General features: G+C 47.0%; 1 protein-coding gene across 1 annotated transcript; it reads right to left on the bottom strand.

Moving 5' to 3' along the window:
* Positions 1 to 434: 434 nt before the first annotated feature.
* Crym (crystallin mu) lies at positions 435 to 15,965 on the bottom strand. The gene is made up of 8 exons (XM_038339778.2): positions 15,722 to 15,965; positions 15,027 to 15,180; positions 13,130 to 13,192; positions 11,496 to 11,597; positions 9,814 to 9,997; positions 4,343 to 4,464; positions 3,637 to 3,721; positions 435 to 743 (listed from the first exon to the last, which is right to left on the bottom strand). The coding sequence occupies exons 1-8, from the start codon at positions 15,889 to 15,891 to the stop codon at positions 679 to 681; spliced, it is 945 nt and encodes a 314-aa protein (XP_038195706.1). The 5' UTR covers positions 15,892 to 15,965; the 3' UTR covers positions 435 to 678.
* Between the last annotated feature and the right edge of the window lie 1,433 nt (positions 15,966 to 17,398).

The following is a 17,398-nucleotide window of genomic DNA, read 5'->3' on the forward strand; positions in this document are numbered from 1 at the left end:
GATACATGTGACATTCATTGAAGAGGCAAATCTGTAGCAGTAGAAACAAACCTGAGACTGGGAAGAAGTGGGCAATATACTTTGGGAGGTTTCTTCAGGGGATGACATCATTCTGGACCTGGTTCTACAAACCTCACCCAAAACCACTGAACTGTACACCTTAAAGTTATAAGCTGGGCTAGGGATGTAGCCTATTGGAAGTGTGTTTGCCTAGCATGTTTGAGTCTCTGGGTCTGATCCCCAGAATGGTAACACGTAACACACACACACACACACACACACACACACACACACACACACACACACACACAGTTTTATGGTAATTTCTACTCAATTAAAATGGAGAAAATATTATTCCACCTCCTTTAAGGATGGAGTGAGCATTTGACCTCTTCATTTCCTCTCCACAGGGAGTTATCAAAGGACACATGGAAGAACTGGAAATGCTTTATTTCGGAGACATACAAAGGTAGTGAGATCAAGGGCAGATAATGACATCACCTGTGTAACAGAAGAAAGAGCTACCTGGTTTAGCTACAAGCATGAGTAAAGACGTCAGCACTTATGAACGAAACTACTACAGTTCACAGGGACCAGGCTCCCTCATTTGATCTGGACATTACGAGACAGCCTTGGAGCTGTAACGTCCAGTTCAGTGCACAGCACAGCTCCTTCCTCTCACTTGCCAGATGACCAAGAATCATACACTAGTTTGGCTGCCACCAGATCTTCCACTGCCATTCCTGTAATGGACAGAAATTTCATTCACTGTTTTTCTCCCAGAACAGCTTTGTTCAAAAGAATCCTGGCCGTCTTCTGATACCCTGTGTGCGGGTACTGCTAAATCCCACAGAGATACCCTGTGTGCAGATACTGCTAAAGCCCATAGAGATAGCAACTGCTACATGAAGTGCTCTCAGATTCAGTGTACAAAGGACTGGCCAATAAAAGAAATACCAAGGAAGAAATACCCTTGTTTTATAACCTCCAAGGTCTCATTCAGAGGTCAGCAACATTTCAATAGAGGCTCAGTGAATAGTTTAATCTCTCTAAGTCACATGATCTGTTACAATGGTCTCTTACAGTGGAAAAGCACCCATAGGTCACAGGTAAGCAAACGAGTCTGTCTGTGTTCTGGTAAGGTTTTATTTATGGACGCTACAACTTGAACTCACCCCCTCCATCCCCTTCCCCTCTATGTGGTTGATGAACATAGGCTGATGCTAACTGTCTTCCTCAACTTAATTGTTCTTCATCTTATTTGACTTTTATTTTGTTCTGAGACAGGGTCTCTCACTGAGCTGACTGATTCAGAGAACCCTAGGGGGATCTTCCTGTTTCTGCCTCCACGATACCAGAATTACAGGCCTATCCATGTGCTGCCACATCTGGCACTTTCCATGGGTTCTGGGGGTGCCAACTCAGCTTATCCTGCTTGTGTGACAAGCATTCTTCTGTCTAAGCGACCTCATCTCCCCCAATCTCTTTCATCTTCCTTATGTGTCTTGAAAGCTGTTCTCTGTTTACACAAACCAAATCATTTAAACATGTAGACACTATTTGTAGCTCATAGCTCGCACAACTACAGAGTTGGCAGGGTTGGGCTACATTTCGCTGACACTGAACTATTACAAATCTTTAGCATCCCCTATTTGTCTTAGAGAGACTGAATATCCCTAATCCAAAAATCTGTAATCTGAAATGTTATACAGTCTAAAACTCTTAAAGATGATATTGAAATTCAAAAGTTTTTCAGTTTGGGTTCAATTTTTAATATTGGGGCAATGGTGGAGCAGGGTTCAGCCAATCAACCCTCAAATCTACAAACATACTCCCCAGTAGAAAAAGGATTCAATATGAAACACTTGTGGGCACAAGAATTTCAGATAAGGCATAGTCAACCTGCAGTTTTAAGACATACCTTAATTTTTGTACCCAGTATGTACAGAGAGACTCAGCATATATCAATTAGAAGAGAGGGTGTGGCAATACACCAGTCACCCAAGGTGGGAATACAGAACTTGAAAAAGAGTAGAAGTCTGCAGTATTTGTCTCTTTAATGAGGCAGCTAAGCCCCAGATACAACTGGATCAGAAGGATGTCACTGGACCAGGCACTGGATTGGTTACTTTCATTCATCTTCTAATGATAAATTAAAAAAATCTTACCTACCTGTCAAGGTCTGGATACTAAGTGGTGGCATAGATTCTGGGTGGCTAGAGTACATGTTTTATCATATGATATCATACATGCATACAATGTGTTTTGATCAAATCTTCTCCTTTTTTTGCCTCCAGTTCCTTCCCATCTCCCCAACACTTTTCCCTCCAAACTTTCTGTATTTTTTTTTTTTGAAAATTCAGTACTCTTAGTGCTACTTGTATGTGCATGGCAACCTCTCAAGGGCCACAACCTTGAAGTAAACTGACTCTTCAACCCTGTCTGCCATCATTTGCCAAGACTTAATGAGCCCTATTCCCCACCCAAGCTTTTGGTTGGCTTGGTCTTGTACCGATCTTGTGCATCAGGTTGCAACACTGTGTGTTCATGTGTGCAATAGTCCTGCCATGTCCAACAAATACTGTTTCACTGTAATGGCTCCACTACTGGCCAGCATTCATTCTCTCTCTCTCTCTCTCTCTCTCTCTCTCTCTCTCTCTCTCTCTCTCTCTCTCTCTCTCCTCCCTCCTCTCTCTGTGGTGTGTGTGTTGAGATAGGGTCTCTTTATATAATCCTGAATATACTTGGATTTGCTATGTAGATCAGATTAGTTTTGAGCTTACAGAGATCCACCTGCCTCTACCTCCCTAGAGTTGGAACCATCCAGAGTACTCTTAAAACTGTGGTGAACGTTAAAGTTCCTGCTGCTCAGGATGAAGAAGTATGGAAGGTATTGGGCAGTAAGCACTTTTGAGGGGCCCTGGTAGTATCCATTTATAATTAATTTATTTTTAGTGTAATGGCTGATTCACTCCAGTTACCATATACATCTATTTGTTTAAATATGGCAGAATGAGAGAGTTAACCCAAGGGCAGCCTTTTCCCTGTGAGTCTACCCTTCCTTCTTTGAGTCTCCATCCACACTGGTCTATACAGTTTGGGACTCTTCATGCTTGCCCATCATTAGCATTATTTGGTAGGGGAGGGGGAAATGAAGGGTCCCAGGCTGTATACTTCCTGTCTCAGTCTCCTTTAGGTCAGGTCTCTGTCACTTCTGGTTAGCTGTTAACAGTTCTGCTCCCTGCTCTCTTCCTTTGACGGATATGGACCTCTGGCTTCACTTATGTCTAACCCAGTAAATCAGTTCAACACTGTCTCTGCACAATATTTTTTCTTATATATCTCACTGATGTCATAAGAACTCAAGGTGACAGATGCAAATGGCTCTGAGACGTTAGATCACTTGCCTAAGGTCACATAGCCAGCACGTGATTTAGAAGGAATCTGATCCTGGACTGCCTGACTCCAGAGTTCATAGGCTAAGCCGCACCACCCAAATATGTAAATGATTGATCCAAATGATGGACTCTGCAACGGTTTCCTAACCACTCACCCACAGAGTAACTCGTTCATTTCTCCCTTCACTGCCTGTGCTCTGGTTGGATTTGTGCCCAGGGAGCAGTTTGTGGGGCTTACCCAAAGACTTGAACACCGTGGTCTTCTCACAGAGTGCAGGCTTCGCTCCTGACACCACTTCTCCAAGCTCCGCGAAGATGTCAGCCTATGAAACAAATGCATGCTACCTAGGATTGAGGCGCCAGCCCACACAGTCAGTGCAGGGTATTCCTGAACTGGAGAGACTAAAAGTGCTTTTTAAAAAGACCATCTGTGTTAGGAAGCCTCGGCCCACTGATAGCCTTTGGGGGCAGCACTTGTGTTTTTGATTCCATGGACACAGATCATTGTGTCTGGGTAGCTGCCTGCCAGGTCCCTGTCTGTGAAGAAACTGGCACGCCATTGCCTGACCTTGCACTTTGTCAGCCTCTTGTTGCTTCCCTATCCCGATTATAAGTGGGCATAGGCATTCAGGGATACATAATCTTTTTGTGCTGTCATGTCGGAAAGGTTTCCAGGCTACAAGAGACTTCCCATCCCACTGCCTTATTGCACAGCAAACTGGGGAGAGAAAAAAAAATCAACTCTTCCTCCAAGCAGAAGGACAAGAACACACATGTCAAAGCCATATGGCTATGTTTTTTTAGAAAAGATTAAAAAGTGCTGCAAGATGTTAGGACTGTATTCCTCACCAGAAGGTGAGGTGACCAAGGTCCAGAGGGGAAGACAGTGAAACCCTGGGAACCAGGCCAGGGCCAGCCAATGGTCCCGCCCATAGGAGGCTCACCCCTGACAACAGCACATCTCCTGACTCCTTCAGTGCGGCCTCCCTGGAGTCCACATACAGCACCGCCTGCTTCATGAGCTCGTCATCCAGTTCTCGCCAGTCAGGTCTGCTGGCTCCGACAGCTACGAGATAGCAAAACAAACTCTGAGCCCAGGAAAATCCTAGGTAGGGTACATTAATAGATAGAGTTGAGCAGAGGACCAGTTGGGATATTGAGACTAGAATTCCTTCTCATTTCCTAGACCAGGGCCTTCCCAATCAAAAGACAGAATACTTGTTAAATAGAACACCTATCTTTTTTCATTATTCTTTTGAAAATTATTTGTGTGTGTGTGTGTGTGTGTGTGTGTGTGTGTGTACAGGTGCATGTGTGCATGCAGATGCATAAGCATATATGTGCAGGTACATCTGAAGGTCAGAGGTTAGGGTATTGTTCCACAAAATGGCTATCTACCTTGTTTTGTGAGACAGGAGCCCCTCCCTGAGCTTGCTGCTCAGGGCGACCTGGCTGGCTAGTGAGTCCCAGGGATTTTTCCATTCCTATCTTCCCAGCACTGGGATTACAAGTGCACACCTTCATGACTGGGGGTTAAACTCAGGCCCTGATGCTGCGGTGAGCCCTTTCTGGGCCGAGCCATCTCCAAAGATCTTCTTTTCTACCTCATACCCTACTTCATTTTCTAAGATTTCAGGTCACTTAGCAGCACTCTGGTTTGGGAAAGTTTTACTTTCGTTATTTTAAATCTACATGTGTGTCTGGGGTGGGTATGTCTGTGTGCAGGTGCCTGAGGAGGCCAGGGGTCAGGTGTTCTTTAGAACTGGATTTCTAGGCAGTTGTGAGCCACCCAACATGGATGGAAGGAGCTGAACTCAGGTCCTCTGCAAGGGCAGTCCATACTCCTAGCCTCTGAGCTATCTCTCCAGCACAGCCTTCACGCATCAGCCAAACACTGTCCATGCCGTGTTTTCTATATGTGCTATTCGTGGACATACTCTTCAGGGTCCGAGTCCATTCACAGAGGCACACATGGAAGCTGCGAAGAGTGAAGGGTCCTACTACCCAGCTCATCAGTGAATCTGGGTCAGAGAAAGCCCTAGGCTTTCACTCAAGAACCTCTTCTTGCTGGGAGTGGCAGCCAAGAACAGAAACCACACAACAGAGAACCACCGCTTCTCATCAGCTGGTGTGCTTCCCAGTCATCCTGTTCCTCACCTGAAACTGTTCTTTTCTGTAGTCACGACAAAGAGCCCAGTGTTAAGCCCACAACGAAGCCATAACAAAAAGACAACGGGGAGGGCTGTAACTATAGTTCAGTGGCACAGCCCCTGCCCCGTTCCGCCTCACCCTGCCCTGCCCTGCCCCGCCTGTGTGAGCCCCGAAACTCAACCCCCAGTTCTGCCAGAAGGGGGAGATGAAAAGGAAACCTGGACTTTAGATTGCCTTAGCAAAACCAAAACTGATTGATGAAGAGTAAATGACCTAGTGGGTAAAGCACATATCATGCACACGTGAGCATCTGCATTGAAATCTTCAGAATCTGCGGAAAGCTGAATGCCACAGTGCACATCTGGAACCCCAGTGGGCCTGTGTAAGGTGGGAGGCAGGAAACAGGTGAACCCCTGGGACCCCCTGGGCCAGTTACCTTGGAGAACACATAAGTGAACAACGAGAGATGCTTTCTCAAACAAAGTGGGAACCAGAATTGATAGCTGAACTTGTCCTCTGACTTCCATGTTTGTGTGGTGGCATGCACGTGTGCATGCACACTTTTAAAAACAAGAACAGGAAGAGAAGGATAAGGAGGATCAAGAGGAGGAGTAGGGAGGAGGAAGAAAAAAAATACCCAAACTAACCAAACACGCCACACACTGGATATTAGGCCTTGATCATTGGCCTTGTCCCTCTGCAGAGACTGGGGCAATGAATCTGGTGTATCACGCCTCCTGTTACAAGGACATAGGATAATGCACAGGCTGCAACCAAAAAGCCTGCGGAGTCAGGAAGAAATGAGCAGGAGCAAAGCCAAGAGAGGGACTGGAAATGTTGCATTCCTGGCCACACGGAAGTGAGAAGTGAGTGCGTACTTCTCCAGGGGTCTGTCCTTACCCAGCCCCAGCTAAAGGCTACTCCATATGCGTGCATATCTACTGTTACCAGACTGCCCTCCATCCCCACTCTTTGTGAAGAGCAGCAGGAAATCTATTTGCATACGTTATTTCTTGATTTCTCTGTAGTCCAAGCAAAGCCTTCTGCTGTCTGGAGCCAGCACCAGGGTAGCAAGCTAGTCTTTGAAAATATGATAAAGTTTTAGCCAAATCCAAGGCAGCATTTCTGTGCTTTCTTGAATTGTTGTCCATTTCCCCATGTGTTCTCTTTCCTGCCACTCTGAGCTCTGATTTCCAGAGAGCTCATCTTCAGGACTGTAGGGGTGGGGGGGTCTATAGAACAAAAGTACTCACTAATGAAGCTTGTAAATAAATCATAAGGTGGTGGGAAAAGCTTCCAGTGTCTGGGGCTACTCCTGCCCCTGCTTTTTACAGACAGCTACTGCCTCCAGCAGGATGAATTCTCAAAGGGCCATGTGAGGCCACTCTGGTGGATGTAAATGCTCCAAACCACAAGCCATGAGTCTGACCCAGATCGGAACTTGGCCTTGCTTCAGCGGGGCTAGAAAGAGTGACGATCTTGGAACACTTGCTGATGGAATGAATGGGATGTGGGCCCTAGGAGGAAAGAAGTGTGCTGTGGGGGAGGTTAGAGCCAGGCCTGCCCTTTAGCAGGGCTATAAACAACTGAAATCTGTCCTCCGGGTTCCACTGTTATCACCGGGACACACTTTAATGAAGCGTATTTGAGGCTAAGTGAACACATACAGACATTTTATCCTTAGGTCAAGGGAACACAAAGAGAAGTATCTTGACTCTATATCAGGCCATCCCCTTGAAGAAATATATAGATATAGAAATAGCTAGCTAGATGATAGATAGATAGATAGATAGATAGATAGATAGATAGATAGATAGATAGATAGATAGACAGATAGACAGAGAATGGACTCATTGTAGCTGGGTTTGGTGGTGGTGGAGGGTCCTTAGGAACTGAGAGTAACCTAGGTCCTCTGTCTCTAGCATGTGGGACTGAATCCTGTTACCACACCAGCCTGGAAAAGGACCTTTGAGACTAGATAAGGTTATAGCCCAGCGAACACAGATTTCGTCCTTTTGAGACTTTAAGCAGAGCACCAGCCTAGCCTTGGGTGGATTCTCACTGTTTAATATTATGTTTGAAAAACAGAACAAAAACCAAGTCAGTCAGCTGCAGCTTCAATTCTTCCCTGGGGAATACACTTCATCAAGAACTGTTTCTCTGGATGTCTCAAGTCCTTCCAGACAGTTTTGATTCCAAGAGGCACCCCTAGAACCACCTTTTACGTGCCAACTAAGCCACCTCTTGGCTTCTTCCTGGACCTATATCCTGACATCAGTTTCTTAAAGACTGAGACCTTGACTTCAGTTTGACCTAGTCCTCTGATTGTTGTGCTCACTCCCCTCAGGGCCCTTGCTTGTAATCTTCTGTCTGGCTGGAGCATCCTGTCTTTAGCCTTTGACATGACTTGCTCTTTCTTATCATTTGGGTTACAGACCCAAGTCACCTCCCCAGGCAGCTCTTCCAGTAAGTAGATCAGAAGGATCTACCTCAACTTCCCCCTTCTGCTTTCACTTCCAGGCTCTTACAGTGTCCTGTTTGCTGCGCAGGCTCCTCACAAGCAGAATAAAGCCAAGAGGAAAGCCTTGACCTTGGATGCTCTGTTTACTGTGGCATCCCCCAGCAGCTGGAACCATGGCTGGTATGTGGAGTAGAGGCAGTAAACATTTATGAATGAACACATAATCTCTTGGTTTGACTCCTGCCTGCTCATCTGCCTATGTGTGCAGCGCTCTCAGCTTCTGAGATGACAGCATGCAGCTTGTCATTTCATGGTGGAGCACGGCTACTATCCTCAATCCTTGGTTGCTTGTCTGCCAGGCAATTGAAGCCAGACTTCTCATTGGAAGATAATGTTAAGCGCTATTCAGAAGTCTGAGCTCTGAGGACAGACTACCTCAGTTCAAACCCAACTTTGCCTCCAAGAATCTCTGACTCTTGAAAGTTACTTAATGTCTCCTTGCCTTGGTTTATCCTCCTATAAACTAGGGGTTATAATAACTATTGTTCCTTATCTTAAAAGGGTGTCGTAAGGGGTAAGTGAATATATATCAAACATATATACATTACATATATAACATATGTATATTATATATACATATAAAATTATGTATCACAGAGGGTTGGGGAAATATATCAAACAGTAAAGTACTTGTTGTGGAATTATGTACCCAACATCCATGTAAAAACTGGGGTCATGGCTATACAGATCTGTGACATTGTGGAATGGGTGGGCAGTAGACAGAAACAGGTGGTTCCTGGAGTTCTCTAGCTAACTAGTGAGTGTCGGATGCTGTGAGAGACCTACCCAAAAACAAGATGGAAGATATCCAGTATCAGCACACACACATACACACACTACACACATTTATGGGTACACATGCACATGCACGCACACATGCACAGAATTCAGGATAGCATCTACGCTCTCTAAGTATTTTATATAGCCCATTTCTTACAATGACATCTAAAGTTATTTGAAGATCTTCAGAGGCCCCAAGTGTCCTTAAGTTGAGAATACTCCTCACCCCACATCCTGTTCCATACATTAAAAGCACCCATATGTCACATTAAATCCTTTCTGAGCTGTAATTATTTTTGGAAACTGTTTATAGTTCACTATGTTAAGAACAAACTATTCAGGCCAGAGCGGTGAATCAGGCCTGTAATGCACGTCTTGGGAGGCACAGGAGGGAAGGTCACAAGTTCAAGGCCCACACAGAGGAACTTAGTCTCAAAAAAAAAAAAAAAAAAAACAAACCATTCCAAACAGAGCAAGATGAAACACTGTTTGTTTGTCCCCAGGACTTGAATGTTGTCACATTTAAGAATGAAGTTGTAGCTGACCATTTGTGGCAATATTCCATTCCACAAGACATTAATTAGTAAAATATTCACCAGCTTTACATTTAATTTTCTTTTCACATTTTGAGATGCAGTTTTTCAGGCCTTTGGCTTTTTGAAACAGGTTCTCTGTAAGTAGCCCAGGCTAGCCTTCAATTTTCCATCTTCCTGCCTGCACTTCTGGGTGGGCTCATTCATTTCTGATACCCTTAAAAAAGCAGGTACAGAGAAGAATGAGGATAGATACCTATAATCAAAGCATTCAGAAGGCTGGGGCAGGAAGATATCAAGTTTAAAGCTAGTGAAGATGTATAGCGAGACCCTGACTCAAAGAAAAAATCAAACCAAAGTATTTGGGCAATCTGTATGATGTAGAAAGCACTTTGGATCCAGTCTGCAAGCATGAAGCCTCTCTACTTACCATTGATGTGAGCTCCTGGCTTCACCCATTCACCAAATAAAATGGGCTCTGTTGCCATGGTGACTGTGATGATGACATCAGCACCCGTCACAGCCTCCTGCACCGACGAACAGACCCGGACATCTCCTTGCACTGTGCTTGCAAACTTCTCTGCATTTTCCCTAGTGCGGTTCCACATTCTCACCTTAGAGTGGGTAACAGAAAGGGACACTGGTGTGTTTCTTCACTGCTAATGCCACACTAGCCCACACTGCTCTGAGACGGTGACAGCGGTGTCTTTAAAGAATGAACATTTCCTCAAGGCCACAGCATCAATCTGAACAGATATCTGCTCGGCTGAATGGAAACGGCCTTTCCTTTAAAGGAAGGGGACACTTTCCAGTTTCAGGGCAGGACGCAGTTTTGATGGCTTAAATGATTACAGGGAAGGGTCTGGAACCACGTAGGCTTGGCATGCGTGGCAACTCCTCCTTTACTTTATATTATTCCTGCAATGATTTTTCCCTCATTCAGCCTCAGCCCACATCTGCGAAATGGAAATGACAACCAGGCAAAGACAGCGTGGAACTTAGTCTGAGTTTGGAGGTCTGAATCAAGGTTTCTACAGACACAAGACTCACGAAAAGACTGCTTTGTCATGGAAGAACTTCGCCAATGAAGTACAGAGGAGGATGAAAAAAAAAAACATTTCTAGGTGAAAGGTGTAGCTAATAAAAAGACAAATTCTGAAAGCCACAGAATCCTGTAAGGTACTAGGGTAGAGTCTGACGGGGGCTGGCAGCCTTAAGAACTGAGCTCTTGTGAGTTTACTAACAAGTTTTGATGTTTGGGTCGGAGGCTGAGAGCCTTCAACTAAAAATAAGGCCCAAAGGCTCTCTCATCAGGAGACATGGTAAATAGAAAACCAAGCTTTACATCTAAGCCCATCAAGCTGGGCAAACATACCCAGTAATAAAGTCACTGGCCAGATGTGCTATCCTTTCTGATAGGAAATGGTGCAAATATTACACAAAATTTAGATAATCTGCAGCAGTGATGTGGGAACCATTGATGAAAGCACGGGGTACACAACTGCGTGAAGCCAACAAGGTTAATGCTCCTGTAAGGTGTCGGGGAGAGAAGCCCAGAAACTACTTGCCTGTCTGCGAAAACAGCTAAATGGCTTTTTCTTTTCTTCTTCTTCTTCTCAGTCTTTATTTCTCAAGACAGCAGTATTATTTTTATCATAAAAATGCATACTTTGCATTGCTTCCACCTCTGTCACAGGCATATATCATTAAACCTTTCCTGTGAAGCCAGGCCACAAGAGGGCATCAGGGGGAAGGTGGCAAGATCTGTGGATGGCAGCGGAAGGCGGCTGTGCCCTCTGCTCAGCAGGCCTTGCCCTGATTCTCAATCCACAGCCTGAAATTCTTAAAAAGCCTCCCAGTAAGAGAAGCATGGGGAGGGGCTGGAAGTGCAGCTGATCCCGAGGTGTCAGAGAATCACTTGGGTGGCTGGTGGCACTCCCAGGTGTGGGTCCTGTGAGTCACTAGCCTGAAAAGAGGTGGTCAGGCTTTGTGGGGAAGACGTAAAGGTGAGGATGATCTACACTGGACTGGCCCACTGTTTGCCCGTGTTGGGTGGTACCTAGAGGACCCCTGTCCCATCTCCCCCCCTCCCCAAGTCCCACCTTTACTCACCTCCTTGAAGGGGAACTGTTCTGTGAAGATCTCATAATGACTATATGCCTGGACCCCAGCCCCAAGGATGCACAGCACCTCGCTGTCTTGGGGTTTCAAAAACTGAGAGGAAACAGGGTAGGAAAGGTCAGCGGGGGGGGGGGGGGGAGAGGAGGCAAAAAACAACAGAACATCAGGTGGCCAGGAGGCTTCAGCCACCCTCAAAAGCTGGTGGGTACCATGGAGATGCCACTTTGTTTCCATTTACCCTCCGTAGAGAGGGGCAGGAAGGAGGGAGCCTTCACGGAGTGCCTACTGTGTGCCAGTACTCAACTCTCCTGATCTCATTTGGTCTGGGCAAGAACCTTATGGGATGAACACTTCTAGTGTGTGTGTGTGTGTGTGTGTGCGCGCGTGTGTGTGTGTGTGTGTGCACATGCCTGTGGTGGACAGAGGTCAACCTTAGGTGTTATTTCTAAATAATCTAAACACTGATCTGTCATGTCAACACTCCCCTGGGTCATGGCACTTCTGCTATGCAAACCAGCATCCCACACCCTCTTCCTTCTTAAATTAATGAAAAAAAAAATCCAGATTCCAATTATTCCCTCAGAACCCCATTTTCCTCTACAGCCTTTTGAGATATGGTCTCATTATGTAGTCCAGGCCGTCCTATAACTTGTGGCGATCCTCCTGCCTCATCCCCAACTGCTGGGACTGTAGCTGTACACTGTCCTCCCAGATTAGCATCCTAGTCTAAACTTCTGTTTTTTAAGCGATACCCTCCACAAACCCTCCCCCTTTCTCATGGGAATGTCACTATCACCACTTGCATGACCTTCTGCCTGGTGTGGTCCTGCAGTGCCTCACTCACTGACTTCAGTCCTCTCTCAAATGACACCCTGCCAGGGAGGTCACTTCTGAACTGCTTGGAGCATCATCTTTGTACTCAGAAACAGCGGTGTGTACCTGTCGACCTAGCTATGTGGGAGGCTGAGGCAAGTGAACCACCTGAGCCGAAACATTCAAGTTCAGCGTGGGCAACATAGTAAGGCCTCATTCAAAAAATAAAGAGTCACCGGGCAGGGTGGCGCACGCCTTTAATCCCAGCACTCGGGAGGCAGAGGCAGGCGGATCTCTGTGAGTTCGAGGCCAGCCTGGTCTACAAGAGCTAGTTCCAGGACAGGCTCTAAAAAAGCTACAGAGAAACCCTGTCTCGAAAAACCAAAAAAAGAAAAAAGAAAAAAAAATAGTCACTTCCACCCCAATATTTTTAGCTTTGCTTCATTTCGTCTCCCTAACATACACTATAGGTTTCGAAGGGTATTATTTTTTCAGCAAACTCTAAACATACTAGCAATTATTCACTAACTCATAAAAAATTATGAAACAGTTAAACATGCAGTAACATTTATTATTAGTATTTAATACATTAAAGAGCCATTTAATTTTTAAAAAAAGTCAGATCAGTTTCCACTTTAGCTTCTGTGCATGGAAGGTGTTTGGGATTGTGTGGCACACATTCGATAGCTTTGTGAATTACGGTGCACACACAATAACCCACGTTTGGTACATGGAGTCCCAGTCATGAACAAGGGCAGACAGTATGTTCCGCATTCCTCCCCTCTGCCAGCACAGTGTAGCCACTGGCTTACCTTCGTGGCGATGGCAGACACAGCTGCTGTTCTCTTTGCAGTAATGACATTCCCATCCATGACCTTGGAGGAAGGAAAGACAGTGCGGAAGGTGCCGTCCTGGGACAGAAACCCAGAGGAGCAGCTCTGAACTGCAGTGAATGTGGGGGCTTAGGGCCACACTCAGATCTGTTCCCTCCCCTTAGGAGCTCGGCGGCTTTGAACACTAATCTTTATTGACTGGACTCTTTACCTGTAAAAACAAGGAGGGTGCCAACAGCGCAGAGGGCACCGAGAGTGCTAAAGACATCTCCATACAGGGAAGCCACTGCGCACACTAGGGATCACCCTTTTTGTTTTCTTGATCTGGGATTCTCAGATCTCCAAGCTGAGGGGAAACTTCAGGGGTCTGATTGCCACTTCACATCGCAGGAGCTTTGGAAAGGCGCCATTCCCAGAGTCATCCTTCAGAATGCCTCGGGCTGACTCTCTGGCTTGGGGTATGCAGCTCAGTTGTCAAGGTCTTGGGACCCTTTCCTGGCACGAGGAAAACCAAGAAAATGAAGTCCCTAGGGGTGGGATCAAGCTAGCCTTGGTTTCCAAGGCTCCCCAGGAGTCTTGGTGCCCAGGGAGGGGTGAGCATTTTACCACCTTTTCACTCATCTCGGCTGACCCCCAAAGGCAAGCGTTATTATTTGTTATTATTCTCATTTTACAGGCAAGAAGCTGAATCCTGGCGCTACAGAACATTCGGCAAAGCCCCAAAGTCCTGCCATCTAGTGCAAAAAGTGGAAGTCCCAGAAGTGGGGGTTCATTGTCGCCATTGTCCTAGGTAAGCATAGATGCTGTCGCCACTGCGCGAGCACAGGTTGGGGAAGGAAGAGCTAGATACTCATCCCTAGTCGGAGTCTGGCCAGACTCCTTCAGGATTCAGCCACCCAGAGAGAAGGAAAAGGGGGTTGAGAGCCCGCTATTAGCCCTCTAAGAGTCAAGGGTGTCACACCCGTGTCTGTCAGATGGGTCAAAGAATGACCTTAACTTATGAGCTGTGTGACATCAAGTCAAGGATCTCTACTGACCTCAACAAAAATGAAAGGGAAAGCAGCCTGTTCACACTCTGCACTTGGCAGGTTGAGGCAGGAAGATCATGTGTGTGAGGCTGGCCTGGGACACATAGCAAACAGACAGACAGACAGACAATGCATAGAATGTAGTCTAGGACTGGATACACCATTGATTTAGGTCGAAGAGGTTGAAGTTCAGCCTTGCTCAGTAGAGGGGAAAGTTGAGCGGTACTGGCACTCACTCCTAGTTTCCAAAGGGGGAAGAATATTATGTACTTCCTGGGTGGTTTTAATTATACAAGTAATGAGCTTAGAACCCTGCATCTCTCTCTCTCTCTCTCTCTCTCTCTCTCTCTCTCTCTCTCTCTCTCTCTCTCTCTCCCCCCCCCCCGTCTCTGTCTCTCTCTCACACACATACACACAAATCACTCAGTAAATGTGAGCTCCTGCCTTTTTTCCCACCTCACTAGATGCTCAAAATAAATATCAGGAAGACAACTAACAGGCTGGGGGATAGTCTTCTGCTCCATGGGTGGGCGGGAGGACTCAATGAATAAATGTCTCCTTGGCTACTACTTTAGTTCAAGCTATGCGGTTGGTGTGTCTGTCTGCACAGGAACAGAAGCAGGAATAACAGGATTGTCATTTCCACAGCCACATGTTTGTAAGCCACTGTGGGCTCAAAGTGGTCTTAGAAACAAATGCCATCCAGGTCACCTTTGCTGTCGTCTCATGTTGGTCACTCGTGATCCCATGTCACTTCTCACGGCTTAATTCTGGGCTGAAGGGACACTCTCTACTCCAGGAGGGACTTGCTTTCCCTTCTCTGTCCCAAGGGAGAAGAGGTTGCTTACCGCCAGCAGGGAGCCATTGCTGGGCTCAAAGAGAAGCACCGAAGCCTGGTGGGAGGGGACGGTGGAAGTGTTGCTGTGGCCCTCGTAGAAGGTGACTAACTTGGTGGTGAGTGCATCCTCAGTTGCACTGTAGGCTGGCATGACTCCCAGGAAGCTGAGAGAGAGAGAGAGAGAGAGAGAGAGAGAGAGAGAGAGAGAGAGAGAGTTGCAACTCCTTCCAGTCTATGCTAAGTGTTCTGTGAAGTCCCACTCATTTTCCGTCCTCGTCCTCCATCCCTGCTGCTCCACTGGCACGCCGCTCCCCGTGCCCTCATTCCTCTGTCCTTCTCTGGGCCAGGACTCATAGCCTGGCTTTGGACCCGAAAGCCATCACAGCCCTGCCACTTCTCAGCTGTGTAAGCGTCACTAAATCACTTTACCTCTTTGGGTCTCAGTTTTCAATCAGCGGAGTGACTACCTTGGTACCTCCTTCCTTGCTAAGTAAGAACAGTGTTGAATTACAGCAGGTGGCCCCTGTAAAGGGCCCTCTTGGCACAGTGCCTGTGGGTAGTGCCCCTTAAGCGGCAGCTGTCATTAGCAGAGATCAAGCAAGACCTCTCCTCCCCTCTCCCACAGCTTTCCTCGGCGTTTCTCCATCTTCTCCCCACCCCCCGAAACCTTTTCTCCTATCACCTTTTGGTCTCTTCTTCACTCACCCTCGGTGCTTGGCCACCGGTACCACGGTGCGCACGGGCTGCATGACTCCTCCATCCGAACCTCTGGAGAAGTTCGCCAGAGCAGTTTCCAAAGGCGGGATGAGGAGGCTGGAGCTGCGGAGGTGGTCCTGCACCTCGTCCGCGCTCAGGAACGCTGGCGCCCGCCTCATCTCGTCTCCTGCCTTCGAACCTGGGCTAGGCACTCACTCCACCTTCCCGAATCCGAGCCCTAAATGAGCGCACCACCCGGGCAGCAATGCTGGGCGGGCTTCCCGGGGCGGAGCATCGTCGCCCCGCCCCTCGATCCCGGCCACGCCCCCGCCACCCACACCAATTCCTAGGGTTCCCGGACGCTTCTCTCTAGATTGGAATCAAGGCTGCAGGCTGGAGGGGTAATTCTTGATTCCCATTCCTGTAATTAGCCATCGCCACAGCCCTGGGCACGCTGCGTGTGTGGAGAGGACTTTGGGTTTCCACCTTGTCACTCCACATCAGATCCACTGGGGCTGGTATTGTGAGAAAGACAGGAGAGATGACAGGGCGCTCGCTCTTAGCGCTTGTTTTGGTGAAAAGGGGCTTGGAGGGTTATGTCATACTTTTAATTCCGTCTCCTTCTGCAATTTCTTCTGTTCCCAATCTCTCTCCCACAACAACCTCTAGACACTAGCTGTCATTTTAAGCGCACAGCTGACTCGACTCAGGTTAAACACAACCTTCACCTTGAAGTCTCGGACAGGGTAATGAACTCAGTCACATAAAGAGTCAAATGCAGTTTGTCTTTTGCAAGTTCATGTTGTATTTGAAGAAGAGACAATATATATAAAATGGAAGGAAACCAACCACGACAGTGACAGCTAACCCTCCACCACTGATGGTGTAGTGACGCCTAACCCTCGACCAGCGGTGGAGGAAGTGCTTTCGGGAATCCAGAGGGACCATTCTAACCCAGAGGGGCAAGGTGTCAGGAAGGAGCAAAGAAAACGAGAGTCCGAAAAAATAAGAGCAGCAGCAACCGCTTATCTCATTTGACCATACCAACTGTGGCTGAGGCATGGAGATACTGTTGTTAGCCTTACTAGTGTAGGTTCTGGGATCTGTTCAAGGTATCCACCGAGTCAGCGGCATTTAGGCTTCATTTGGGGTGTGTACGTGTGCATGCGTGCATGCCCGTGTGTGTGTGTGTGTGTGTGTGTGTGTGTGTGTAAGCCGCCACCACGCATGGGTGCACGGGTGCTAACAACCGAACCCAGGTCCACTGGAAGAGCAGTAAGAAGTCTTAACAGCAGCGTCATCTGTCCTGCTCCTTATTTTGTTTTGCTTTGAAACAGCATTTCGCTTAGGCCAGACTGGCTTCAAAATCCCTCTGTAGCCAAGACTGGCCTTGAACTCCTGATGCTCCTGCCTCCACTTCCCAGGTGCTAGGACAGCAGGTGTGCAGTCAAAGCCAGTTTTAATTTTTATTATTTAAACAATACAACTGTTATTGAGTGTTGTAATGGCTTGGAGAGAAAGGCTATTAATAAACTCACTAGCAACGTATGAGCAGCTGTTGTGACTCTTCCCTGCCCCCTCCTGAGACCTTGTCTCTGCCTGGGGAAATTCTCTGCTGGCCATCTACAGACCTAGGAAGGCATGGGTCGCTTGCCCCTCCCTAACTGCTGCTAACACTCTAAAAGT

This window comes from Arvicola amphibius, chromosome 1, assembly GCF_903992535.2.
Source record: "Arvicola amphibius chromosome 1, mArvAmp1.2, whole genome shotgun sequence".
NCBI classification, from domain to species: Eukaryota; Metazoa; Chordata; class Mammalia; order Rodentia; family Cricetidae; genus Arvicola; species Arvicola amphibius.